The sequence below is a fragment of the Caloenas nicobarica genome, chromosome 17 (genome assembly GCF_036013445.1).
Source record: "Caloenas nicobarica isolate bCalNic1 chromosome 17, bCalNic1.hap1, whole genome shotgun sequence".
In the NCBI taxonomy this organism is placed as follows: domain Eukaryota; kingdom Metazoa; phylum Chordata; class Aves; order Columbiformes; family Columbidae; genus Caloenas; species Caloenas nicobarica.
The window spans coordinates 2253906-2280992 of NC_088261.1; the positions used below are offsets into that span (position 1 = coordinate 2253906).

Genomic DNA, 27087 nt, shown 5'->3' on the forward strand with positions numbered 1-27087 from the left:
AAAAAAGTGTGTTGAAAATGAACTGTGAGAAGTTCAAACTTGTAACGCTGGGGATTGAAGGCTGATTTGAGGGAAACTGAAGGATGGAGAAGCTGTCACTCCAAGTCACACGGTAACTCGGTGCCAGGGAAGAATATTCCGCAGGATCCCCAACTCTTAATCCAGTGCTGACGCCAGTAAATCACACGTCAAATTCAGGTCACTTTTGTGCTTTGACTTCGTTGTTGTTTGATTATGGTAATTTTAATGTCAAAGAAGGAAACTTCAAATAAGATACTCAATAGTAAATAGCTTAGAAATGGTGCCGTTTTATAAATATCTGGGGGTTTTCTTGTAAATGCGGTAAATAAACTATCTGCTTTCCTGAAGCGTTACTCCTGCCAGCTTAGCAGCTCAGAGCTGTGAAATGCAACACATCTAAAATTTTAAATAATTACGCTTCCTTGGCTCCAAAAGAGCTTTTCCATCCATTAATAATGTGAAAATTAATGTTGGACCAGCAGTAAACCAGATTAAACTGTATACCCCTTTAGATGCCTGACTGCACCTTTAACGGACCTGAAATTCCTCTGATTATTTAAATGTTCTATATTGAAATGTGATGGTGGCCTTGAGTTAATAGTTAAAGAGGTTTAAATTAGAATGTCTCTGCACAAGTTTTTCCCATTGATCAGAGCAAGTGGGCAGAAAAATACCTAATTTGATTGTTGGGAAGCACCGATAGCACCTCACAGACTAAGAGAATTTGTGTTTTCTTTCTGTTTTTCCTACCTAAGGTGTGCAATCAGTCTTCTATTAAACATGTGGATGAGTTAAGGTTTGGAGATATCTTTTATAATGGCAAGTGCTGTATAAATTTATTTATTGCAGCACTGATGGGGCTGCAACCAGCAGCTGCTCTGTGCCTGGACTTTTCCAATGGCCGCAGCTTTCTTCTCAAATCTGCAAGATGAATCTCGTTCAGGAACATCGCCTTCCCAGATGTGTCATCGAGAGTAAAATGAGCTGTCATTATTTAATGACAGAGTAATTATTTATTTTTCTCTTGTTTATTTTGACTTTGGTTTTTCAACTTGACTTATTGCCTTTGAAGACAAACGTATTAAAATTGACGTAACGGCATCGTATTCGATGAATTGTAGTTACAAAGACTGTCTGTATCGCGAATGCTGGGCCAGAAGGTGAGAAATAATTCGCGTTCTCCAGCTTGCTGGCGTTGCTGTGTGCTTCGCAAAGGGGAGGTGTCAGCGGTGGAATTGTTTGGCATCAGAAGTTTAAATCTAGTCTGGTTTAACATGAGGTGCGCTTTGAATGACGGCAAAAAAAATTGTCTCGTTATCGTAATTAGCCGGGCTGACATCAATGAGAATTCCCTCTTCACGAAGTAATTTCAGCGCTGTTCTCTTCTGCACTTTTGCATTCCATCTGTGTACGTTCTTTTTTTCCTCCTTCCTCGATGCCTCCCCGCAGGAAACTGATTTTCTTTTTCTAGAAATACTTGCTTAACTCTAGAGCATTTCCTACCTGAAGGTGGAAGACTTTAGGATATAAATTTAGGAAATTCTTGGTCCTTTAAATTCTCTGTTAAATAATTACTACATTTCAGATAGCTACGATTTAAACAAAGGCTTTTTTCATGGCTACCAAAAAGTCTTGCTTGGATACGAGGCCTTGAGGGGGTTCGTCTTAGGCCTCTGGTCTTTTCCAGTATGTGCTGTTTCTGTAACTTTTCTAACAGTTTCAGTGATTTTTGTAGTCTATTCCTAACTTTTAAGAGAAAGGAAATGTTAGGGCCTTAGGGTTTTTTTAAGCATTAAAAATGTACAGTTGTCCTAATCTAATATTATCCATGGTTGCTTTCTATGCTACGACAGAAAATTTCAGATTTTGTTGGAGGTTCTTTAGTCATCTTTTTGTGATCATCATTGTATGGAAATTTTAGTCACCTTTCCATAGAAATTTTACATTTTGTTAAAATTTGTCAGATTTGCAGGTAAATAAGTTTAGTTTAATGCTGAGTATATTAAAGGAGCATGTGGGTGCACTTGTAAGCCTTGATTTGTTTGGGTATCACTATTGCTGAATATACTTAGTTTTGATACCTGATGGATTAGTAATTAATTCTAAAATACATTAAAGTATCAAACCAGTCATTTAGCACAGCAGACATCGTTAACAAGTCGTTAACTTCCTTTCAGATTAAAGATGCACAACTGTATAAAAAGGGTGAAATTATGGTGGCAAGAGCTCTGCAGATAATGTATTTCAGCAGTAAAAATGTTTACTGCAATCTCTGCAACTACCAGACCCCAAAGCACTGACGTAGGGATGCGGCTGTGGATCCGTACCCATTTTTTGAAGGATTCCAAGCAGGGTTAAAAGAAAAGGGGACTCTGTTCCCTTTGATCTTTTTGCCCTCATTTACTCAGCTGTGTTTGTCCTTTTGTTTCGGGAGGGAGAAACCCGTCCTGATCAAGTCTGGGTATTTATTGGGCCATCAGCTGTAGTCAGTTAGTGTTGGAAACTGGCGGATAGTATTTTCCTATATAAAACATACCGTTGAGCCATCTGTTGGACGTGGTAAATGTCTGACGGCTTCCATACATCCACCCCAAGCTCCAGATATTCAGACTATATATAGGATTGTCCTAAGTGTGTTACAGTGTATAGAGATCTCCAGACATAGGTATTTATTCACAAAATTTTTTATTTTTCTTATCTTTCTTTCGACTTGCTGGGTTTTTTTAATATGTATTTCTAAATATTTTGGATATCTTTATATACTCGTGTTTATTTCTTGGTGAATTTTGTTGTTAAAAATCAGATTCTCCTTATTTAGTTTTTTTGAGACCAGATTTTGTAACTGTGGCACATGTGTTACATTTGAAGTACCCATGGGCTTCCTAGCACTAATATTTGGCTATATTTTGACTGGCATCAGCCTCAGAAAAGAGCTGGGTATAAATAAAGCTACTGTTCATAGGTCAGGTCATACGTTTCATGAAACCGTGGACCATGTAAACTTTGTCTTAACAAGAGACGTACGTGAGCGCGTTAGCCAGGGAGCGGCGGTGGAAGGGAGATCTATACCATCTGCATGCCAAGCACGATGCCTATGGGCTCTATAAGGGGCTCTCTGATCCTGCCGTTTGAAAACCTGCACAGTGTAGTGTTACCGTTGCGTGGTATCTCTGCTCATATTTAAAAAAAAAAAAAAAATCTGAGAAGTTTGTACTCTTTTCCCTCACTGTTCATGCAAACAGCGTATTTGCGTGATGGCTCTGCAGGTCTCTATAGGGCTCTGCATGCCTGGAAATGGAAGAGTTGTGTTCTTAAATGAAGTATATCCGCGAATATCTGTTCCCTTCGTGCAGATGTGTGCCTGCCTTCCAAACAGTTGTGCCCTTAGTGTTTTTCGAACAAATCCAAGGCAGCTTGAACGTGTGGAGTTCTTCAGTGTGTAATTACAGAATGACATCGTTCGGGGAGGCAAGTCTGAAAGATGGCATTATTTAAAGTGGAGTTACTCCTGAAACTCAAACCCGGGGCAAAATTGCGCGTACCTCATTTGTATGCGTATAATAAACAACTATGCAATTAGATAGGTGTTATAAATAGGATGTGGTGGAGATGCTTAGGCTACTCAGGTTTCCCAGATTTTATAGCGAGTACCCAGCAGAGATTTGCTGCTCTGTAATTGAGCCGGTTGGGCTAACCAGCTGACGCCTCGCTGCAGAGAGTTATGTTCCTACACGGCCACAGAAGCCTGGAGGATTCGGGCTCGGTCTCCTTGGGATGGCGGAGAACTCTCTGTACCGTGGGCAGCTTCAGTCCCGCCCTGCAGGCCAAGCCTCATCTATCAAAGCCGGGCTGAGAGCGAGCGAGAGGAAGCTCCCAGATAAACATACAGCAGCGCCTAAACTCCTAATCGCTCTGGGCTTCCGCTTCCAGGCCCTATAATTAGAAGTCCTTCTTTTCCTTGTATTCCCAGTTGACGCAAATGCTTTTTGTGGCTTGGCACCTCATTTAGGGCGTGGGTTTAGTTTATGGCTAGGCCAGAGTCTGGTTTAGTCTTCTGATACTGCATAAATAGCTCTTAACCCACAGTCTACATCTGTATGAGTTTTGCCTTTTATGCAGATATTCGCTGCAGTTTTTAACATTTCTATCTTAAAGAAGCTTAGCTTCCCGAACAATGCGTGAAAAGTAGGAAGCTGTAAATTGGGGTAAATGTATCTGTCAGGTTAAACAAAGCTTCAGTTTGTTTTTTGGTTGTGTGGGGTTTTTTTGGTTTTTTTTTTTTTTTTTCCAGTCGAGGGTATATTTTCCTTTTAAACTGGATTTTCATCATCTCTGTGGATTTGAAAAACCACACAATAAAGCAGTCATTAATTTAACCTCGCTGCACCCCTCATATTATGGATAAGCAAAATCAGAGTTTTTGCAGTGAGATACGTACTAAGTAATACCTGCTTTACACATAAATTTCCACTGGGTTCTGTGTATGCAAGACTTTCAATTGATTTCAGATGTTATCTGTTAAACAGGGATTAATGCCAGTTTGAAAAATAAGCAGGAAATCCTTGAGAATTATTCACTTTTCATCTATGATTATTCATACATAAAGTACATCAGAAGAGAAAACATTCTGGACTGAACTCACAACAGCTTTAACCCATATTTCCGTCTAAACGACTTTTTGGGAAAACTGTCATGAGGTCCTTTAGAAAACTGAACCAAAGCTTCCTGCACTTGAAAGTGAAAGTGAGGGAACGACCCAGATTCAAGTTCAAGTTCCTCTGCTGGGAAATGAGGCGTTTCTGCTGGGGGGTTGCAGGGAGATGGAGACAGACAAGAAATGGCTGAGCTGTAATAACTGAAAACCGATTCTTCAGTGTGAAGTAATGAGAGCTGGGAAATACCACCCCAAACCCCAAGTCAAATGTTCTGAAACGTCACTGATTTATTGTTTGAATAACGGGAGCAAGGTATTTCAAAATGCTGTTTTATAAATGCATGTTCTTTCGCATCATTGTGTTGTGCTTGGGACAGCAAGTATAGATTTGTATTTCAAATGCAAATGCGAATATGGAAAGTCCTCCTTTAACTTAGTGAAAAATAGTCAGCAATAGTCAGCGAAGGGCCTGTTTTCCCTTGGCTTCCCTCTAATAAAATGCATTTATTCCAAACAGTAACAGCCAGCAGGATTTTAGATGAGCCATGCAACACTGCCAGATCAGATACCACCCATCTTTCTATTTTAAGCCAATTCTTTTCCACCTGCAAATGTATTATCTTTCACCTCTCTACTCCTTCAAGTTGGCAAAAAGAGGAAAAAAAACCCCACCAGAACAAGAAAAAAAAACCCAACAAAATAACCAAAACCAACCAACCAAACACGAAACCCAAAAAACCTGAAGGCAATGCAGATAATTATGGCATTGAGAACCCTGTACATGATCTGGAGCTGATCAGACCTGCAGATAGGCGAGCACACTTAGAGCTGCAATGTATGTCGTATGTAATTGAAAGAACAACCAGGTACCACCGTTGGCTTTATGGATTTGTGTGATGGATGTGACACTGCAGGGTCCCAAACAGAGCTCACTAGCAATGCCCTGCTGGGGTTACATAGAGATCACAGAGTTGGGAAAAGTATCTTTGTGAGGAGAAGGGTGGAATTAAATCAGGTCTGCGACCAGTGGGGTTTATCGCCCCATCCGCAGACACCTGTGTCTCCAGCTAATATTGGAAAGGACATCCCAGGCAGCTACACAAGCGATGGATTTGATGGGCAGCGCGGGATGGTAATTCCTGTTTTCCCTGGCTCACAATTACTACGCAGTTTTCTGTCTCCAGCTTCCAGACAGATTTTTGGCTCGTTTGAAGTTTGTTTGTTGTTTTTTTTTTAATGATCTTCATTTCCGTGTGCCATGCGATGGGGTACACGTGAGGAACACTGCGCTCGGATCTCTGGGTGCCCTCAGCTCTGCCTACGGATTTATAGAAGACTTGTAGCACTTTGGGGGAAGGAAAACCAAAAGCCTAGGTTTCCTGAGGCCATCTGGTGACTGTTGAGAGAAGCCTTATGTATTCATCTCTTCCAGCTTCTCCTTCTCTACACGTCCTTTCCATCTGGAAGTAGAGGACCAAAAGCACACTCAACTTCTATATAAAGCTATTTACTGTGTGAAGAGAGGCAAATGTGGGAATACAGAAAATAAATCCTACTGTGTTGAATTAGATCTTCTGGAATATCCTCACTCCAGTAATAGCAGCAGCCTAATTCTAGCACACAAACCCCTATTTGCTTCCAAGTTTCTCCACTGGAAATGCTATATATTATTGAGGACCGCACACTTCACTAGAAGGGAAGTGTATTTTGTGATGTTTCAGAACAGAATTAATGCAAATTGTGTGCATAATCCCACACTAAAGACTTGGCTGACTTGCACTTGAGCAACTTTAGCTGTATTTCCTATCAACACAGTCACTACAAATCAAGGAAATTGCCAGTTAAGCCAACATTAACATCCAGACCAACCTCAACTCACATGCCTTACCGCCCAAACATAATACCCAAATGCACTCACGGATTTCTTAGCTCCATAACAAACTCTCTTTTCATTTCTCGCGCTCGGAGTAACAGCCTGTAACAGTGAAAGTGTGTGTGCTGGAGGGGCTGCGGCCGGGAGAGGCCGTGTCGGTGCCGTGGGGCTGGCTCCGTGCAGCGTGGGTGGCCCGCGGCGGTGGGCAAGCTCAGGAGGAACCTTGGAGGCAATTTTGTCTCTAAATGCGATCTGGATTTCTCTCCGATTTTGTACCTTACTGCTGGCGGGCCTCATAGCCTTGAAAGTATTTGTTAATATTCACAAGGTCCTTATCATGTCGGAGTTACGCTCAGGAGAACCTGAGGCGTAGGCCTGTTCACGGTCGCGCAGGGTCTGCGATGTGTGATCCTGTTTGGGGGTTTCCGGGCTGTTCTGTTCCTCCCGTGAGCCGAGACACATGCTCACAAACCTCCTTCAGCCTCAGAGGAAGAGGAGGAGATGCTGGGGAGGGACGCTGGGCCCAGAAGGTCAAGGCTTTGGCTGCTGAAACTTTTCCATTTGGGCTGGGGGGGGTTCCAGGATCACCAAGGAGGGAGAACACGCGGGAGAGCCGCCTGGGGATGCTGTAGTTGTGCTTCAGTAGAAAAGTTAATTCACCGTTACTAAGAGCGTGTATCTCTGCTGCTCCTTACACAAGATGATTTTTTTTTTTCCCAGTTTAAATCTAAAATTTTCAAAGTGGCAGATGCTAGGGATTTAATGATAACATGGGAGGGCGTTCAAACTTACACTGCAAACATTTGTGTAGCAGTAATTGAGTAGAAAAGATGAATCACAGAGCTGTGTGTAAATAAACTGAGCAAGTGAATGCTTTTATGACAGAAATAAGATAATTTATCCTTGGAGTAGGTGTCGTGTGAAATGTGGAGACCTAAGTTTTCTTCCTGAAGGATAAGAGATTTCAATTATGCTTTTTTGGAGAATCAACGCAACAGAGCTACGTGGAAATTCCTGGTTTTCTTTAATAGATGAGTACCTTGAAAATTATTTAGAAGGTACTTCAACGTAGCTATTAAATTGCTAAAATCACTTTGTACTTGATGCTAATTAAATGTTGGAGGATTAGTTTGGGTGATAACTTCTTAAATTTCATTAATAAGCATGGTAATATGGACACTTTTATTGATAAAAAGAAATCTGAAGTTTGTTTACTGTAGTCCTAAATTCTGCCATGATGCTGTACTTCTTGTACATGTACAAAAGTACTTCTTTTTGGTATACAAACTTAAACTTTTATGGCAAGTTTACTTCAAATATGTTTGCAAATGTTTAAAAAAAGGGCTATGGACTGATATGTAGTGGGAGAAAAAAGAAAATAGTATATATAAGTTACTAGGATTCTGCTGCTGTTCTAATTTAATCATTTCATTATATCCATCAGTGACCTGATTTCAGTGAAGTTAGTACCTAATTTAATATTTCACTTGAAAGCTCTCAACTCTGATTTGCTGCCTTTCAAGCAATAAATGAGACAGTTTCTTTCATATACATTTATAAGAAAGATGCTTCTTCAGGATTGTTTTTGGGATGGGTTGTTTTGACTGGCCTTTGATAATGTTTCTTCTTCCAAAAATTGTTATTGTGGGAACATCAATCTCTTTTATACTGGCCCTTCCCTAGCGAAGGGCGTTTTGGGGTTTCACTCTAACATTCATCATTTGAATGCTTCGTATTGGTTACACAAGTTCTCAGCGTCACTTGGGATATTCCCAGATTGTTTAGTTGGCTTCTATAGATTTGTGTTGTAATACTTAAGCAGTAATACCGTTAACGTGATTTTAGTTGAAATTCTGATTCATTTTTATGAAGTGAATCCCTTTCAATTCAGTAATTTTCTGCAACTGTTTTATTTTATTTCTAGAAAACAAAGTGTAACCACGCTAGCTTTTTTAGATAGACATTTGTAAGGCTCTTCTTTTGCAGTGATTAATCTCTTGTGCTTTTGTGTTTCTTTTTTCTTTTTCTGTTTTTTTTTTTTTTACCCAGGAATGTTGCTGGTCACTACTGACACATTAGGCCATGATTTCCATGTTTTTCAAATACTGACACATCCTTGGTCATCATCACAAAGTGCCGTCCATCATTTGTATACACTTCACAGGGGAGAGACTGAAGCCAAAGTAAGTTAAACTATTTGCTGAAGAATAATCCCCAGACACCTTATACATTTTGTGTATGTTGGCACTTGAATGTTTGTTTCAGCACACAAAGAGCCTTTCTTATGTTATAGCCACAGAAAGGATAAGAGCACAGCGTTTAACCTGGACAATAATAAATTCTTGCCCTTCACAAAGAGGTGCTGTCGGATTTATTCAGATATGACACTGCCTCCAAAGAGCCCCGATTATTTCCTGTGTTTGTACTTAACCTTTTCTCATGGAACATGTTAAACATTTGTCTAGTGCCCGTGAAGCAACTGGCAGGTTTTGCTAGAGTTTGGTGGTAAAAGCCAAAGATCGACAATTAAAAGAGTTGGAAGGAAGAGTTAATCAAATGACTGTGATTAACTTTTATCTAGAATTTAGAAAAGTGGGAGAACCTGTTGGAGACTGTAGTGATACAGACTTAACTTCTCAGTTTAAAAATCTCTTGAAGATGGAAGAGTAAGTGGGGCTAGATTAGCATAGGGTGAAAGTCTGAAATTCTGTTTTGACAAATGCTCAGTAAACTGACTCACCGGTAGAGTGGAAAAAGCGAGTGATCAGTTTTTTCAGTGTGAGCAGCAGCGCAGGGCATGGTGCTTGAATCCCTCCCTGCGGCGCTCTGGGGCATCACGATAGCCTCACCTTGGCAGCATCGAGTGACTGGTGACGAACCTGCTTTAAATACATAAATAAAAATGTCACCACAGGGTAAGAAATGAGTGTTGCACTTGCTGATGCAATTACACACTGAAAGCAAAGACTCGTGACAGTCTGGCAGATGTAAAGTGGTGTGACAAGGAGAAGCCCTGGGCACTGTGATTACGACCCTGACACTGGATTATTGTGGTACCGTGATTATAGTTCCTTCAAACCATCTTTTTTTCCTACAAGTTATGCAGCTTCCCTTAAATTTTTTGCCTTACCTTTGTAAAAAGCAGAACCTGAAAGCTTCATTTAATGTGGTAGTGGTTGATAATTTTCAATATGTGTGACTTTAATTACTGGTAGTTTAAATACTCTAAAGCTTTGCTGTTGCCATTCTGGGAAAATTCCTGTTATAGGCAATGGTTTATTATAGGAAGGAAAAACCAATCTGGAAAGTGAGATGAAATTAGGAAAAACCGTCCTTATGGGATAATATATATAGTACTTACAAGTAAGTTTTATAAATAATATAAAGGGCATTGAGATCTGTGTGTATACATATACTGTATAATCTGTTAGAGCATGTACTGTCATGTGTTTAATGTTTGAGTTATTTTTGTCCTACTTTCACACAAAAAATGGGAAATATCCTGCAATCAATATCAAAAACCAAAGCATACGACTCCGGTCACTAGCAACAAAGAAGTTCTTCTGTTTTTTCACAGCTTATAAATTTGTTTTTAAGGCATACATTGGAAACCAAACATAACATGTCTTAGAGAAGAAACCTTTATTGATACACGTTTTTTGGGATATAGTATTAGCATCTCTGTGAAAGCATTGACTTAAAATTCTCAGGATCAACATAGTAAAAGTTTTTTCCTAGTTTGCCACACAGTTTTCATTTGGGCTGTGAACAGTACAGCTTTTGGAATGGTATAAAATAGAGAAAATTCTAACCAATCTGGGGCGTATTGGTGGATTTCACAACTCCCTTGCTAATTAAACTCTCCAGTGACAATATTACATTGGTTCCTGTGATTCTCAATACACATCTATCATTTAAAATATTTACATGATATGATGGATGACTTTATTTTTTCTTTTAGAATAACAGTATTTGTAGTTGTTTAGTGAGTCCTGTTTTTTTGTTCCTTAAATTTAATGTGTGAGTAGCATTAGGCAAGAATTTTGGAGAATGTTTGATTTAGAGTTCTCAATGTAGATATTCTGAGACACACACTAGAAGCCTCTATACCTCCTTTCTTGGTTAGAATGGTATTTACACATTTGCAACCAGACTTTTTTCTCTTTTTTCTTTTTTTCCCCTGGTTTAAAGCTAACTGTGAATCAAGGCCAATGGTCTTAAAGGTCACCTTCTGGACTGGAGCTATAAAAAGTTCTAATTTGTGTTGATGGACATGAGTGATTATCAGTGTCAAAATTTGTTTAGCTTGTACCCATTATAAATTGCTTAAACACCATCATTATGCCCTCGTTATATGTGGTATTTTAATGTCCCTGCTGAAATAATCTGCTTTCGTACGTGAGATTCTGGCCGATAGAGCTTCACCACACGTTTCCCAAAATATCTCTCACAGGCTGATGCGTGATTTTTCTTTTCTTGCTTTGTGATCCATTAGTGTGTTTGTTGCAAACACTTATTGCTGATATTGTAAGACCATTTAGTTCACGGACGGAGGGTACGTGGGTAACAGTACATGGCCTGGCAGCTTCGCTCTGGGAGCAGAATATGGGAACCAAATGTATCGGTGTTTCGAATATTGGGAGGTGTATCTGGTATTACAGCAGCATTTGAATTGTGATTTCACCCCTTTCAGCCCTGAGATCGCCTTGTGCAGCGCTACAGAATTCCCAGTCTCCGTTTTACTGTGTCTCTACTGGTGGGAGGGCAGAGCAGGAGCTTGGGAGTTCTCATCTGTCTCCTAAGAGAAGGTGACACGAAGTCCCCTCTGTCATTCCCATACACAAGCGTCTTAAGTGGATTAAGTTGCACGCTTAATGTATATTAAAGAAAAAGAAGCAAGTTTTGTGATTTAATAATGGTGTTCACTGATCGATTTACTGCAATCAAGCCATGTCTCCGCATGCACGTGTCTTTCTACTGAGTCAGATGCATTAGTTATAGAATTACTTTGACTTAATAAAACTCAAGAATAAATGCTTCACCATGCATTTATTTTTCTAAATTCCGGACAAATTCTGGTTTGGGGTTGAGAAATTTCAGTCTGAAAGACCGTTTCTACCTTTTCCTGACCATTTCTGAAATAGAGACTGGTTGGAAAGAGACCTGTAGGGGGTTTGTCTCCTTTCGTGGACATCGGGTCTTGTCCTCGGCCAGCGCCGGGTTTGTGCTCAGCATTTGCACTTTCCGAAGAGCTGAGGGTCGTTACCCCCGGAGCCAAAGGCGCCACCTGCCAGGGTTTGTTGGTGATCATCTCCTCAGGGTTCTTCTGTCCTGCCAATCCCCTTGGTGCTGCTGTCGTGATGCTGAGGGAATTTTGGTCCCGTGCTCGGTGAGGCGGGTTTAGGAGCCTCCGTTCCCCTCGGTACAGACTTAGGGGTCCATGGCAGTGTTCTCCTGGCTGCTCACAGCTCCTCTTCCTAACATGGGTTTCCTTTTCTCTTTCTCTGCGCTTTGAACAGTGAAACAGAGTGTTACTGAGCTTTAAAGTCGTGTTATTGCAAATCTATGTTGTATTTCCTGACTTTGAGCAGCACAGATAGGAAGGAGCCTTATCTGCTGAATAAAACATCGAGTCGGGACTGTGAAGATCACTCAGTTCCTGACAAAGCCGCTGACTTTTTTGTGTGATTCCGATGAAGATGGTTTACGATGGAAAACGGACCTTTGTCGCGTGAGGACAACGGCCACGGCAGAATGTGAAGTGCTCAGATACTTTGTCGGTTTGAATGATGTGAGTCCCAAGGTCACAACATTCAAAGTTACTCTTCTGCAAACAGACTGAAGTCACTGTTTCTGTTACATTGGATGAATATCTTCTAAGTATTTAAGTGCCACCTATGCTTTAGAATTTTTGTTGTTGTTGTTGTTACTTAAACAAAACCCAGTATGTTTGGCGCACTGTGTTCCATTGTGGAGGTTCATTGCAAGCACTGGTTGTATTTAACCAGAGAGAACTGAAGCTCTCAGGGAATCCACGCTTGCACAGCTCGGCTGAAAAGGGGAAAAATGTGCATGTGTATGTGGTGCGCATTTTGGTTAAGGATCTGTTCTCTTGTTCTGCAGCTCTCGCGTTGTAAGTCAACACTTACTGCACTCGTATTTTTATCCAAAAGCATTTTGAAAGGTTTTTAATAAACGTATAGCACGTTCTGAACTGAGGAAGCTCATTTACTTGCAGATGAAAGTTAGGCTGTCACCTGATGGTCCGTCCTCTTTGATCTGAAATTGTAAACAGAAAAAAAAAAAATCCCTGAAAACAGTATTATCTCGACCTAGAACAAATAAACGTGACGATAGCATCAGCGGGCGGGTGCCAGGGCCCCTGTCAGCTCTGGTGCTGTCAGACTTTTGTTATTGTGACTCTCTAAGTGCTGTTGGAACTGACTGCAGGCAGCGCAGGTAAACAGGGGGAGGATAAAAACATCCCAGCACGGGCTGCCACGGAGCACGTGCGGTTTTACACTTTTCTAGGGAACGCATGAATGTTTTTGTGAGGTGATTTCGTGGAGACTCTTCAAGGTTGTGCCAGTACCATGTGCGGGTAGTGAAACATTGGAGTATTTTACAAACATTCGATGTAACCCTCCATGGTTAATAGACATTTCTTCCTATCTCTTGACATAGTTATTAATATATAGTTGCAATTATTGAAGTTGTCTCTGGAAGAAAGGCTTCCTTATTTCTGGGAAAGAACCCGGGACCGTCTTGAAATAATAGAGATTGATTTAGGGCAGTTGATCAGTCTTTGAAAGCAGATGAGAAGAAAGTGCTGCCATTAGGAGTAGCTTCACTGTCCAGAGGAGACGGAACTCGGAGCAAAGTGGCATTTGCAATTTCAGTAATTAATAGAGAGCAGCTCCTCTGGCTGAAGGGCCCCCTTGAATGTCTCACTGTGCCCAGATTCTGCCATTGGTTTGATACAGAACTGAAATCAGTTTTGACGACTCAGGGAGACAGAGTTGGGTCTGTGTGGGGCTGAAAAATCATATTGCGTAGTCCATGATCTTATTATTTTTTCATTTGTGTTTGTTGCTACATCATTTCCTTAATTTTCTCAACCAAAAAAATTCAAATACAGACCAGTTTTTTCTAATTTATTTTGACCCTTGCCTCTTCAGTACTGCTGCTCTTTCTCATTGTTTAATGACAGTTTTTTCATTTCTGCTGTCTCCCTGCACAGTATAATGAAATACCTAAGTCCTGTCCTTCAAATCATGGTCTGTTTTCTCTGTGACGTTGCACAGTGTCCGTGAAGCTGGGTGAAGCTGCTGTTCCACTAGTGTTAGCCATGCTTTATTGTTTCACTTCGCTATTGAAGTTTAATTTAATGCAGCGAAATGCACAAGAGTATCCCCATTTTTCTGGTGTAACAAGGTCAGCGATCAGCCATCCCTCCCACTGCCTCCTTTTCATCAACTGCTTGGAAAATAAGCTTTCTATGCACTGCCCTTATGTCTGTTTTGTTTTCTTCCAGTTATGGCCTGAATTTTTAAATTTTATTTATTTTATGAATATATTCTAACTAACAGTGTTTAAATTTGGAGAAGCTGTGGGAATAAGGACTGATAGTAAAAACTTAAATAGATTTCCGCTATACAAAATAAGTTAATGTATGCCAGCTTTGAAGCCTTTGGTTCAGATGATTTCCTCCAGATTTTCAGAATATAAGAAATAATTTTTTGATCTGTACAATCTTTAAAGCTGATCTTCAGTGGAGCTGTTGACACACGCCGTCGTTGTATTGTCCTTGATTCTGAAAAGAGGTTTGATAATTTTGTGAGGCTACTGAATTATTTTTTTTTCAACAAAGTTATCATATTAATACTGAGAAACATCAGTGTTAGACAGTAATAGAAGAGGAGCAGCATGTTTGGGCAGCCAGGACCCCTTTTGATTTTGCCAAATATTGATCAGGATCCACGGAAGCTGAACAGTCTCTAAAATATGGATAAAATTCTGCAGACCTGTCCGCCAGGAGTCACTGAATAGCCTGCTGCAGCCACGGGTGACACGAGGAGGTGCGCCCTTATCCTCCTGATGTCTGTGGCTGTCTTAAGTGTGTTCCTTTGGGCCAGAAAAGGCTTTGGTGTTTCGAATGAGGACCCTGAAGCGTCCCAGGATTTCACACGGACTTTTGGACATGCAAGAAGTGTAGCGTGAAGCCGAAGGAACCAAACTGCTCACAAACTAGGGGGAAGAAATGGTAATAAAGCCAGGAGAAAGCACTGATGTTCCCACAAAAGTACTCAGTATTGCAATTTAAAATATCTTAAGGATTCCCAAGTTAAACAAAATCTCAGGTCTGTGATTCCCTTTACTGACCCAGACAGAAGAGGACAGATAAAATTTTGAAGTGCAGACATGAGTTTTAAATCCAACGTTGACCTTGAGCTGTAGAATAAACTTTGTATCATGGGAGATCTAGTGTACTTTGTACTTTATTAACATATATCTGTAAACACTATGGGGCCTTGATTGATCTTTGGTATCTAAACATTACATCATAATTAACAACACATCCAGAAATATATTATAAATACATGAAATAATAGTACATTACCCTAAAGGAGAGCGATAAATTGCAACGCTTAGCATAAACTCGAAAACCACTAATGGGCCATTGTGCAGCTTGTTTATACTCCAAGCAGTCGAGAACTCTGCGGAATGTGCAGTAACAGGGTGGTGGAGAACAGAGAGTCTGATGTGAGAACTTTGTATTTTTTCATGAACACACAGCTGATTTTGAACTCGTTTCTGAGACGGCTGTGAGGAGGATTGTCCCTCCAGCTCGGCCCACCGCCGCCTGCCAGGCCTGCTGGAAAGTTCCGGACTCCTTGACTTCGCACAGGTGGATTTGTGCTGTTGGACATGAATGTATTTAATTCCTGCCCTTGTATGAAATTGGAAATACTCTCGGAACTACCTCCTTGACCTGACCAACAAGGCCATTTTGGGGCAGGCAGGAGATAGGGAGAATAACCACATGTGTAATGGGAGCTTCCGAAATACTTTTGTCGCTGCTGAGTAGGGTTGCAGAGCTGTGTTCCTCTACATCTTCATTCATTTCACACTCGTCTGCCAACACTTTTCTTTCTTATTATTACTGAGTCTTAAAAACCCGTTTGTTCTCTGCTTCTGTGGTTTCAGCCGTGTTTTAAGTAGTCATGACCATGGTACCCGCTCTCCAACTGTTTGCGATGCATATTTTAAAGAGAGCGTTTCGGATCGTGTTGTTCCAAACTTTCTTCCTGAAGATCAGGAATGCTTTCTTTTTCTGTGTAACGTTTACATTGAGAAAAAACATCCTGTAATGATTGTTTCCCAGTTTCTTGGCTTGTGTTGTCGTGTGCCAGGGCTGTTGGATGCGTTTTTAAAACAACAAAATCCTAAGCACACGTACTGAAAATGGAGTATTGATATAGAAACGTATACATTCCTGTTGTGCAGTACACTGAGATACTTCCGCTCCCCCCGTCATCGAAATGTCCTCTAAAAATGCTCTACCAAATAACGTAAGAGAGGGGACGAGGTAAATATGAGTGAAAACAGTGATTTAAGGAGTTTGGCTGCAAAATGAGTTGAAGTGTAGGAGGGAAGAGTCCGAAGAGGCCCCGGGTCTGTTCTGCAAATACAGCTGAAAGGTGTCGGTTCGCAGGGAGATTTGTCAAGTCCCTTCCAGATACTTGTGGTTTCGAGGGAGAACACGCTGCTGCGAGGAGCACGAAACCATCGGGCGGGACAGAAATAGGTTGTGGTGGAGGCGGAACGGCGGAGGGAAGGCAGAGAAACGCTGATTCCTCGAGGCCGGGACAGGGAGATGGTCCGAGACATCGGGAGGGGAATTTAAAGCTGGGTCTGAAATGAACGCCAAATATTAGGAAAACAGTGATGTGTACGGAGGGGTCACATTTATGGACAAATGTGGACGTTCTTTCTGTTACTAGAAGTTAGAAATCAGGGCCTTTAGGATTGGGATTATATTCCGACAGCCTTAATGATTTTATTATATGTGATCTTTCTGATGTAACTGAGAATGGCAATTTGTGTGTGGTTCTTACGTTTGATTTTGGCCGAAATTGCCTCTTTAAACAGCAAGTATTTAAATACTCCTGGTGCCAGAGTTTTCCTCTGACTCTTCGTCTTTGGGGTTTCTTTTTTTGGCTCTTGTTAATCCCTGTGGGGTCTCTAATCCTTTCTGAGCAATCTATTAAGGTGAAACACTTCGTAGGCAAACCAGGAGCTTTAAGCGCTGGGACTTCATGTCAGTAATACCAGAATCGCTCAAAAGTGCTAAACCTGTCAGGTTTGGGGGAGATTGTTTAGTGATATCATTAGCAGATCATTTGGATATGTCACCGTAATTGAAAAGAGCAGGTGTGTAGCTCTGGTTTTTAGTTTACCTGTGTAATGTTGATGAAGCATTTTGCGTCCTGACAGTCTGTCAGTCAAATATCTTGTCACAAGACTTAAATCCTTTTTTTTTTTTTTTTTAATCTCAAAGGCTTCAGGGCTCCATTGGAAACATGCACTTTGAATACTTGCTGCTTTTGTCTGGAATCGCTGGAGTGCATTTCTGGAATATTTGTCAAGATTTTATCAGTGTTTACTCCGATTTGAGTACCTAGTGTATTGTAAAACTGGCTTCAGCGAAGTCTTTAAGAATTTTATTTAGTTTATGCTGTTTAATAATATAATGAAAACTAATCCTTCGTCTATATGTTTGTTTGCCGTGTTAAATCCCAGTCGCTTACATGGTTCTTTTTAGGCAGCTTTTACCTTTAAAAACATTTTGGAAGAATTGTTTTAGGATTTTTTTTTTTCTCTGATAAATCATTTTAACCCAGACTCCTTGTTTTCTCGAGTTGTCTGCCAGTACGGGGTTGGAAACAAAATTTAATCTCTCCTTTAAAGCATTCCTTGAGGAACAAGAATTTGCTTTCCATCAAAGCGTTGTGTAAAGCACACTTAAAAGAGAATTAAATCCTTCTGGACTTTGTATCTGAGATCTATGCAAGGAGCAGCTATAGTAGAAAATATTTAACTGTATTTTTCCATTTGCTTCAAGACCAACCATTTAAAGCTAAAATAAGACCTGTGTTTCTCAGCTGGTGGATAAGTACTCGTATGCCTCAGAAGAAATCCAACTCGGGTCTTCCCTGAGACTTTAATAGCTGGTTAATAAAAATCGTTATGTGTCAAATTGAGTGGTTTTCTACAGAAATGGCCAAAGTTGTTCAGTTTCCTCTTGACAAAATTTTAAAGCCAAAAAAGAGCACAGGGCCAGGGGTACCTGGATGGATGGAAATTGCACTGAGGGATAAACCAATAGTAGCAGGATGAGAGACCAGTACAGAGAGCTCTTGAAAATACTGGCCATTGATTTTTGGTTTTTTAAGTTATGTGATATGTAGGACATGGTATTTCTGTTGCCTTAAAATACAGTTTTGAGAGCCAGTATTTGTCAAAATCAGGCCCAGTGGTGGGATCTCTCTTGTTCTCATCCCTCCCTTTCCCCCTTTTTGGGTAATCTCTAGAAATTAGAGTAAACAAGCAAATAACAAAACATATAATTGAAAAAAAACCCCCATGTAATTGAAATGATTTCCCAACTCTTTTCAGAACTAAACTCTATTTGAAAATTGCACCAAGCTCTTGTGGCTTTCTGTGGTACTTTGCAGCGTGGTCTGTTTTCAGAAATTTAGGCCTGTTAAAAAGAAAAAGAGTATTTTGAAAAGTGCACAGAATTTGGAACTGAATTATACCGTGTCTTATAATATGTACTGAATATTAAGTTAATAGGGATACACACAACAATTCAAGTTATTGCCTAAACTCGGGGGGGTTTTATTCCCATTTCCAGTTAAGACTGGTGTTTGTTTAAAAGGCGATAGAGCGTTTTCTTTGCGAGATGTGCGCGCGCCGCTGACTCCGCTCCCGTTCCCAGGTGCAGGACATCTCGTTCAGCCACGACTGCCGCTGGGTGGTGGTCAGCACGCTGCGCGGCACGTCCCACGTGTTCCCCATCAACCCGTACGGCGGGCAGCCCTGCGTGCGGACGCACATGTCCCCCCGCGTGGTCAATCGCATGAGCCGCTTCCAGAAGAGCGCGGGGCTGGAGGAGATCGAGCAAGAGCTGACGTCCAAGCAAGGAGGACGCTGCAGCCCCGTCCCGGGCCTGTCAAGCAGCCCGTCTGGCTCACCGCTCCATGGTAAGCCCCCTTTTTTTTTTTTCCTCATTTTCCTCCCGTTTACATTGTCAATGAACCTTTTCCCTTGAGTCATGAATACCTATGTCCTCTAAGATGTTTCCATACCTGCTGGGTAGCTGCCTGACTCAAAAAAATTTGGTTCCTAAATCCCTTTGGAGATTTTGACCAAAAGATCTTCGTAGTCTCTTTTGCCTTTACAGTACTCTTAGGTCCATTTGAAGTTTTGAATAGATTTGATGCTTTTTTTTTTTACCCCTCTAAAGAAAAAACAACAGTTTCATTTGCTCTAGGATCTCAGTTTTACTACTTTGCTTTACTTATAACTCACTCTGTGACCCTCGGTAATTTTTATTCCGCTCATTTTGTCGATCAGCTTTCCACCATGTAACAAGAATAATAAACTCCGTGTTCCCGGTCTGTGGAATTAGTTGAAGTTTGTAGTTTTCTCCAAAAAGAGTAACTGTTACTTTCCTTAATCATCCCTTTAACTGCAGCTGATTATAATGGAAATAAACCCAGAGATCGTGTCCTGACCAGCACCGTTGCCCTGGGACAAGTTGTTGATTAAGTGACAGATTGAGAGCAGGTTGTGGTGAACTGGTTTCATTTCTGGAGAATTTTTTGCATGGAGTTGTCATCATCATTTTCCTTTTATGTCCTTTGCAATCTAGAAGAGTTTTGATGAGCCCTAAGTTAGAAAAACTGCTGTTAATCCTTCTGCTAATATTTCCTTCGCGTTAACGATAGCATTACTACAACCTTAGGCCAAAAGTCCAGACTTCTGTGAGCAAAGCGCTTGCTTTTTATCTTCCCTTTTGATTAGCAATTGTAACCTAGTGATGTTAACTTGTGGTTAGCTTTTGTTCTTGTAAATATTTTCAGAGTTCAGGCTTTGTAATATTTTTCTCATTTGTTTTTTAACTCCTGGTTTCAAAATGAAACTGTTTGCTGTGTATATAGTAGCAAGGCCATCTATTTACATTCTGTTGGGAGGACCCCAGGAACTGTTTACCCACACAAAGTGAGGCTCTGCTGGCGCTGGGAATGAGTTCATTTCCAAATGAATCATAGTTTGGCTCTGTTCTTTTTAGTAGGGTGAAGTAAACTGTTACATAGAGGATGACAGAGAGAGATTTCCTTTGCACCTTTTATAGCTATCACAGATTTTTGTTTGGGTTTTTCTGCCTGTTAGTCCAGCGAGGTTGTATTTTTGTCATCCCGTTGCATTGCCAGAGCGCATTGTCAGTAACATCTGGGTGAGGTTGGGAGCCTTTTATGGTCTTTTACTATTATAAGACTCTTCCGATACGAATTGCTTGTGGGGCTGAACATTAGGGTAGAATATGGCCTTATGTGACCTTTTTATTTGTATAAAATGGGGTTTGTTTATGGCACCCACCTGTCTCACAGGTACACTGCGTGGATTAATGGAGGAGTAGTTAAAACAGAACTATGGCCGTGATGATGTGAATGTATCCCCGTTGTCTTCTGGACACCGATATGTGAACAGCAAGGAGCTTTTACCCGTAAACATGTAATGCTTTGCTCGGCAGATTGAGAACTCTGTATTTCTAATTTTTAGTCTGCAAATTCAAATTTACAGTATGTTATTATCGTTACTTCTTACAGCACCGGTAAGTTAAGGTGTCTCCAGCTCTACTCGGAGGTTTTTTCCGTTGTTGACTGTGGGAATTTCCAGTATCAGAGCAAACAATAATATAGTAAGTTAAGCACACCTTGGATCTATAGCTACACACCCACCCCTACTAAAACCATCCAATAATATGATATTCTCTGAATTTGTCTTGTCATTTTGTTGGGGATTGAAGTATTCATGTGGATGGTGTAGTTTTGCCAATAGACCGTTCATAATACACAGTGGTTGTTTCATATTTAATACCTATGCTGAAGTGGAATACATGAATTTAGAATTATGAAAAAATGTGTTGTTCTGTATGTATTGCACTCAGACTTGTATTTAGCTCTTTGTAAATATTTTAGTATAGCACATTTTTCACTGCAAAATCTTTTTAAATCTTAAAAATCAAAAAGGTTTTCTCTCACTTTTCCTTCGTTGGTTACAATTGCAACATGATTAAAATCTAAGCATCAAACTGGAAGTTTGATAAACATGCAGTCTCAGATGCTTTAAATATTTTCACGTTACTTTTCACCATTTCTCAGAGTGAAACTCCTTTTATTAGAAGAATTCTTATGGGAAAGCAGAGTTGAAAGGCCTGACATCATCAGCCCTTCCAGAAAAACAGATTGGTTTCCTTTAAGTAACACTCACTTAAGAAACCACCTATTTAGAGACAGGCAGACAAAACTCGTTTCAAAGAAAATTAACTGTATAATAACTTCAGGCACCGGAGGGCAGTTCCTTTGCAGGGTTGAACCCGGGAGCTGTAAACACCACTTGACAACAGTTGTTTGAAAAGCCTCCGTTAAGCTTTAATTTTTCTCTTTATAAATTTTAGCTTCAGCAGCCAGAAAATAGTTTTTTATAGGTGTATAGAAAGGATAAAGATGCGGAATAGGCCTGATTTTTTTTTTAATGTAGTTTTAATGTTGTGATTTGTTTAATCATTGTGCTCTTCCACAGCGTCACAACCGGACAGTTTTTCTAAACGTACTTTCAAATAATTTATTTTTCCAGCGTCGCTTAGAACTCTTAAATTTGACTAAAAGTCGCCCCCGCTTTTTTTTTTCCCGCCTCGCCGCTGAGGCGCGGGCGGCCCCGCCGGCCCTGCAGGGGGCGCCCTCCTCCCGGCGATGCCGCCGGACCCGCCCGGGCCTGGCGGGGGAGCTGGGCCGGGCCCGGGCCCTGCGGCCCGGAGCCCCCGCGCCCCGGAGCCCTCGCTCCCGCCCTCGGCTCCGCTCAGGGAGAACCGCACCTATCCCGCTGACCGCAGCTAGGTCACTGTTCGCAGTGATAGTTTTAGTAGTATTATTATTATTATTGTACATCTTTTCTGTCATAGCAGCGACTCCTAACAAGGGCGCGTCTGGGTATTTTATAGTGCGTGTAAACCTCATACCAAATAGCGCTAATAAGAACAGACCGTCTTTTTTGTTAAGGCAGAATTACGTTGCAGTCGCTGAGCTGCTCGTATAAATCCTCCACTGGGCAGTGGGCTGCCCGAAATGTGTAGCGATTCTCTTGATTTCACACTCATCTAGAGTTTCTCTTTACACTCAGAAGCCAATTGGAGGGAAAAAAAAAATTGATTTACTTGGCGGGTATTTTCTGCTAATGACTTTTGGAGCCCATTGCTTCCTCTGGAAGGTCGCGGGGTGTGCGAAGCCTCTGGGCCGTGCACGCAGAGCCCCCGAGCCCGGGGTTGCAGCCCCGGTCACCGCCGGGGCGCGGGGAGCAGGTCCGAGCCGCAGGCACCGGCGCGGGTGCCGGCCAGCAGCTCGCTGCTCGTCAGTGAGCTGTGTTTTTAGCTGCCCTTTTGGTTTTTTTAATGGTTGGAGAATCAGTGAAGCGAAAGAAGTGGGTGGTGTATTTTGGATAGTTTCTGAAGTGGAAGGAAAAGATCCATTCCCTTCAGGTAAGTAGGGAAGTAGGCTGATAAATTCTGTCACAAGGGAAGGTCGTGTCTCTACATAAAGTATTTTAGAAGTGGGTTTTGTAAACGACATCAATCCGAGACTGCGGCAAATGTATGTTTGCCTTTACATTTGAAAAAGAATTTGCGAGTATTCCAGATAAATTGAAAATCGAAGGCGACTGACATCAGAAGGGAACGGCAGTTCTTGAGATAGGAAGTGTAAAAATAGACGGCTGAGCGATTTAGCGCAGCAAATGCTGTGGCCGCGGTCAGAGCAAACGGAACGGCGGGAGAGCGCGATGTCCGCCGGGTCGGGAGGCAAAGGGGCGCTGGAAGGCAAGGGGAGCTGGATTAGCGCAGATGTGAGCGTCCCACTGACGTTTTGCTGTCAAGGTGGATGATTTCAGTCTTGGAAACGTCAAACTGAAAAAAATTTCTATAGGGTTGAGTGTCAATGTGGCAGATGCACATCCTAGGAGAAGCGTTTACTGGATTTTTAAGTGTTTTCTCTGAAAATGACTTAATGAAAGGTTATTTTGGGATTCTATTGTTATTTTGATTTTTCCCTCATTTACTTCCTCTTAATTTCCAGTAAAATCTCACCAGTTAACCAGATATATAAAGGACAGGCTGATGTATTTCCTTCTCATACATCGTGGGTAATAAAGGCATCCTGCAGACTTCGCATCACTTTCGATATGGTTTTGCAGTTCTTGCCAGTTGGAAATTGCTAAATAGCGATATTGGTGATGCACAAGAAGGAACGTGCTCAGCTGCGTTATGGCTTCTCAGGATGTTTTATGTGTCTGCACAAGACAACATACACTTGTGTAGAGCTGAACAGTGGTTTAAGGAGAAACGAGTGTGATTAGCACAAAAGTCGCCGAGACGGAGCTTTGAAATGAGGAGCCAGCTGAAAAGAGCTGCTCACTGAGGGAAGGAAGAGTTTTCTGAGTGATGTTGGTGTCCAAAGCACAGAAGGGCAAAGGCTGGGACGAGGCCAGGAGGAGAACTCGGGGGGTTTGGCACAGAGGGGACAGCACGCTCCAGAAATTTTGTTGGTGGGTCAAGGAATGTAAGTGGCTCAAGGGAGCTGCCATCAGTGAAATGACAAAAAGTAGCTTTGCTCACCTGATACGAGCCTGTGCCAGGTTTGATCAGAAGGCGAGAAAGTAGAATCTAGAGTTTTTCAAGAGACCATATCAGCGGAAGGAGGGGGTTCAAGTATGGAAGGTGTTGTATGACGAGCAAGGTTCGGCGTGAGGGAAGGTGAAAGCATGTGAGGGTCCGTGGTAGTAACCAGCGAGGGGAAGGAACAATGGCTTTATCTGCTGGACCTGCTGAGCTTGAGCCCAAACACCTTCTGCTGCCCTGGGCAGGGGGTGTCCTGGGGGAGCCCCCATGTATGGGATCCGTGATTGATTGCGCAGTAAATGGGGCTGCTCCTGTTGTCTTGGGAGTTTATTTTTCTTAAGTAAGGCATTTAAATCAACTGCGCATTTTTGGTAGCCTGAAAAACGTAAACACTTTATGAAAAGAAACGTAAGCATTAAGATTGGAAATAAAATATACTTGTATCTTTTAAAAGGTTTATCTTTACCCTTAAATATGCTGATTGGGCTTATTCTTTTTGCTTAGTCTTTGTGGGCTGTTAAAATCTGTTGCTTTTTCCCATCTCAAGGAAATGCATCTTTGACACTTCTCATGACCTGAGTCACGATGCTGTCACAGAGCCAGAAAACATCCTGAGCGGTCATGGGGAAAAGAGCCGAGCTGCCGAGGGGTGCGGTGGGCGGGAGAGGAGAGGCTGCTGTGCTCTGCTTCGGCTCCTATTCTGTGGGATGTCTCAGACAAGCCATTTATTATAATTACCCATGGATATTATTGTCAAGTTCTCATATGCAGTGGTTCTCAAGGCACTTTTTTTTTCTTTTGCATAACTTGCGATAAATACTATGTATTCAACCGGGGTTGAATTCAGATGCTAAAACATTTGAGCAAATTGGTGCAGTTAGAGCAAGCGAAAAAAAGGCATAGGTAAAAAGGTGGGGAGAAAAAAAAGCCCAGAATGTATTAGCATGTAGTTTATCGTCCATATAAATTCTAGTAAGCTGAGCCCTTTGGGTACGGAGCTGCTATTAAACTGTCCCTATCTCCTCACCCACCACAGCTGCACACAGAGGTGTCCTTCAGAAATTCCCAGACCAGTCATTTTGCAGTTTCTAAGACAAGCTGACAAGTTTTTCCGACTCTGTTGTCCTAATTTAAAAAAAAAAAAGGTATATAATGATCATTTTATTCTGTATCATTTGGAAGAGAAGTCTGAGATGCCCAAGTTTTCTAAATTTCACAATGCTGCAGCAACTTGGAGTCACCTCTGAAAGAAGGCTTTGAACTCAAAGCCGTGTTGATATGAATTATGATTGATAGACACGACAAAGGGCAGTAATCCTACATACTGGTATTCTCAAGCACTTCATCATTGTTACTGTTAGTAAAATTCCCATGTGCGAGACACTGGAGTAACAGAATCTCTACCCAGCACCTGGAAGCTGCTTGTACACTAACCGCCTTAGTGGAGCGTGAAGTTTGAGCTCGTGTAGTCCTTTCCTGGAAGAGTTTGCAAAAGTCCAGGGCTGTGGCGGCTGCAGCCACAGCTTCTGCTCCAAGGCTGGCCTGGCCGCGCAGTGGGGAGGTGGGCATTGCACCTTCCCCTTGGTTCACAAAATATTCCATAACTACACCCATAGTAGTTACAAGAGACTGATCATGCAGTTTTTTAACTTGTGAAGCCTTGAAGGTGCAAGGTCTGGTGCAGATATGATGATGTCTGGACCCCTCCCTGCCTGTGGCTGCCGTTCACGGGAGATGATCTAAGAGCAGAAAGGCCACGTTGGGTGATTTTGCTGGTAACCGTCTGTGGAAACCAGCCGCAGTGTTGCTGCTGCCATGTTATGGCTGCGCTACGCCTGGAGCCAACAGCTGGAAACCACCTTGTGGTGGTGGTGTGTCTTCAAGGAGAGTTTTGCCCATAAATGGACTTGAGCTTTGCACCAACTATATTTTTTGTTAAATCGATCTCGAAAGATGATTATTAGGCGAAGGTTGTGTGCATGGTGGTGGAGGGGTTGTTTTCTAAGGAAAAAGGCACCTTCACTGTGCAGCTCTTTGAGGAACTTTAGCAGAGCAAACTGGTGTCTGTCCAAAATGAGGAGGGGAATCAGCAAGGGAAGCAGCAGACATTTGTGTCAGATTTTGAAGGAGGTATTTTTTGCCCAGGGCAGTCAGCACTGTGGATGTCCTCGCAGCCGCTGGTGAGCGGTGCCGTGGTACCTGGGCCCTGGCAGAAGTGGCCGCTTCTCCTTTTTGATTCCCCCGCACTGTCAATGTAGTTTCTTTTCCATGCAGGAAAAAGAATTAATACACATGGAGGTAGGCGAAGTGGCCAGCTGTACATCACTAGTTCTTGAAGTAAATGACAGGTTCAAATCCCAGCTTGAGGTTTGAACTGGTCTTCCCTAATCCATCTTTGTCCAGGTAGAGGTGACAGGTGGCAAAGGGGTCACAGCGGTTCCTTCTCTGTTCTACCCATCGCCAAGGACAAGAGGAGATCTTTGGGTATCAGTGGGACACTTTATAACCGAGGGACAAAGCTTTCGAGACCGAAGCTAGCAGAAGAAAGAGAAACTTCAGAAGGAAGAAAGGAATACGATGGGGCCATGCTCAGATTTTGAGTGGATGAGGCTGACAATCAGTTGGAAGAGCTGAAGTTCAAGGAGCTGGGGTGAGAGGGCAGAGGACTCGGTCTCATCAGCGGCCCCGACACTTGGGCTGGCGCTTGCGTGTCTCAGCGGAGTATTCTGCCTGTCACCATCACGTGCCTGCCCTGGATGCACAGAGGAAGTTCTGCTTTCTTAGGGTAATCATGAGATTTAGTGTAGCTATGTTTCAAAAGGTTCAGGATCGAGCGGTTTGAAAACATTATGAAAACAACCAACTGCGTTATTTTCTCCCATGCATTTCAATGGGATCAAGTTTGTGATAGGTTTTGGACTTGCACCAGTTTAGCTGAGAGAAAAATTTCCTCTAAGTAGCTAGATGATGTGTGCATACGTGCTGTAGCTAATATACAATTTTCTTTAATGGATCTAATTGTATTGGGAATATTTAGGGTTACATTGTGAAATGAGGCCAAATTTGGTAGGATACAATTCAAGGAAATTGCAATGCAACTTTAACTTAGAAGCGATCACTAACTAAAACAATTAGGTTCCTGACTTTTTCTAGGAAAATGTGTAACGTTTTACAAAGAAAGCTAAAACATGTTTCACTGAACAAGACAAAAGGTAAAAGAAAAGCCCCGGTTTGGCAGTAATGAGCAGTCCCGGTGTTGGGCGTGTGTCTCGGGACGCTGTTGAGTCCAGCGCGGGTTCTCCGCTCGGGTCACAAGGCAGCGATTCTCACCAGGGCGCTGCTGTTTCCTCTTCCGACTGCAGCAGATTACAGATTATACCGGAACATGTCTGAGAAAAGGTCAGAAACCGGGGTGAAAGTCTTGGAACTGAAGCTGGGAAGCTTTCCATTCTCATCCGGGAAACTTTTTGTATTGGATAAAAAGCAAAGCAAAAATAAACCGCCACATCCATGACACTTCTGTTTTTCCTGCTGTTTTCTGTCTGCCAGTTTGAAATTATTTTATTTCCCTTGCGTTAG

General features: G+C 41.9%; 1 protein-coding gene across 8 annotated transcripts in view; it reads left to right on the forward strand.

The window, feature by feature from the left end:
* The window catches only part of BCAS3 (BCAS3 microtubule associated cell migration factor), a 304791-nt gene that overhangs the window by 70852 nt on the left and 206852 nt on the right, over window positions 1-27087 (forward strand). For all 8 annotated transcript variants that reach the window (XM_065647149.1, XM_065647152.1, XM_065647150.1 and 5 more), the window contains exons 14-15: window positions 8598-8731; window positions 18553-18817. In XM_065647149.1, the coding sequence (XP_065503221.1) occupies window positions 8598-8731; window positions 18553-18817 (399 nt within the window). The remainder of the gene's footprint in view (window positions 1-8597; window positions 8732-18552; window positions 18818-27087) is intronic.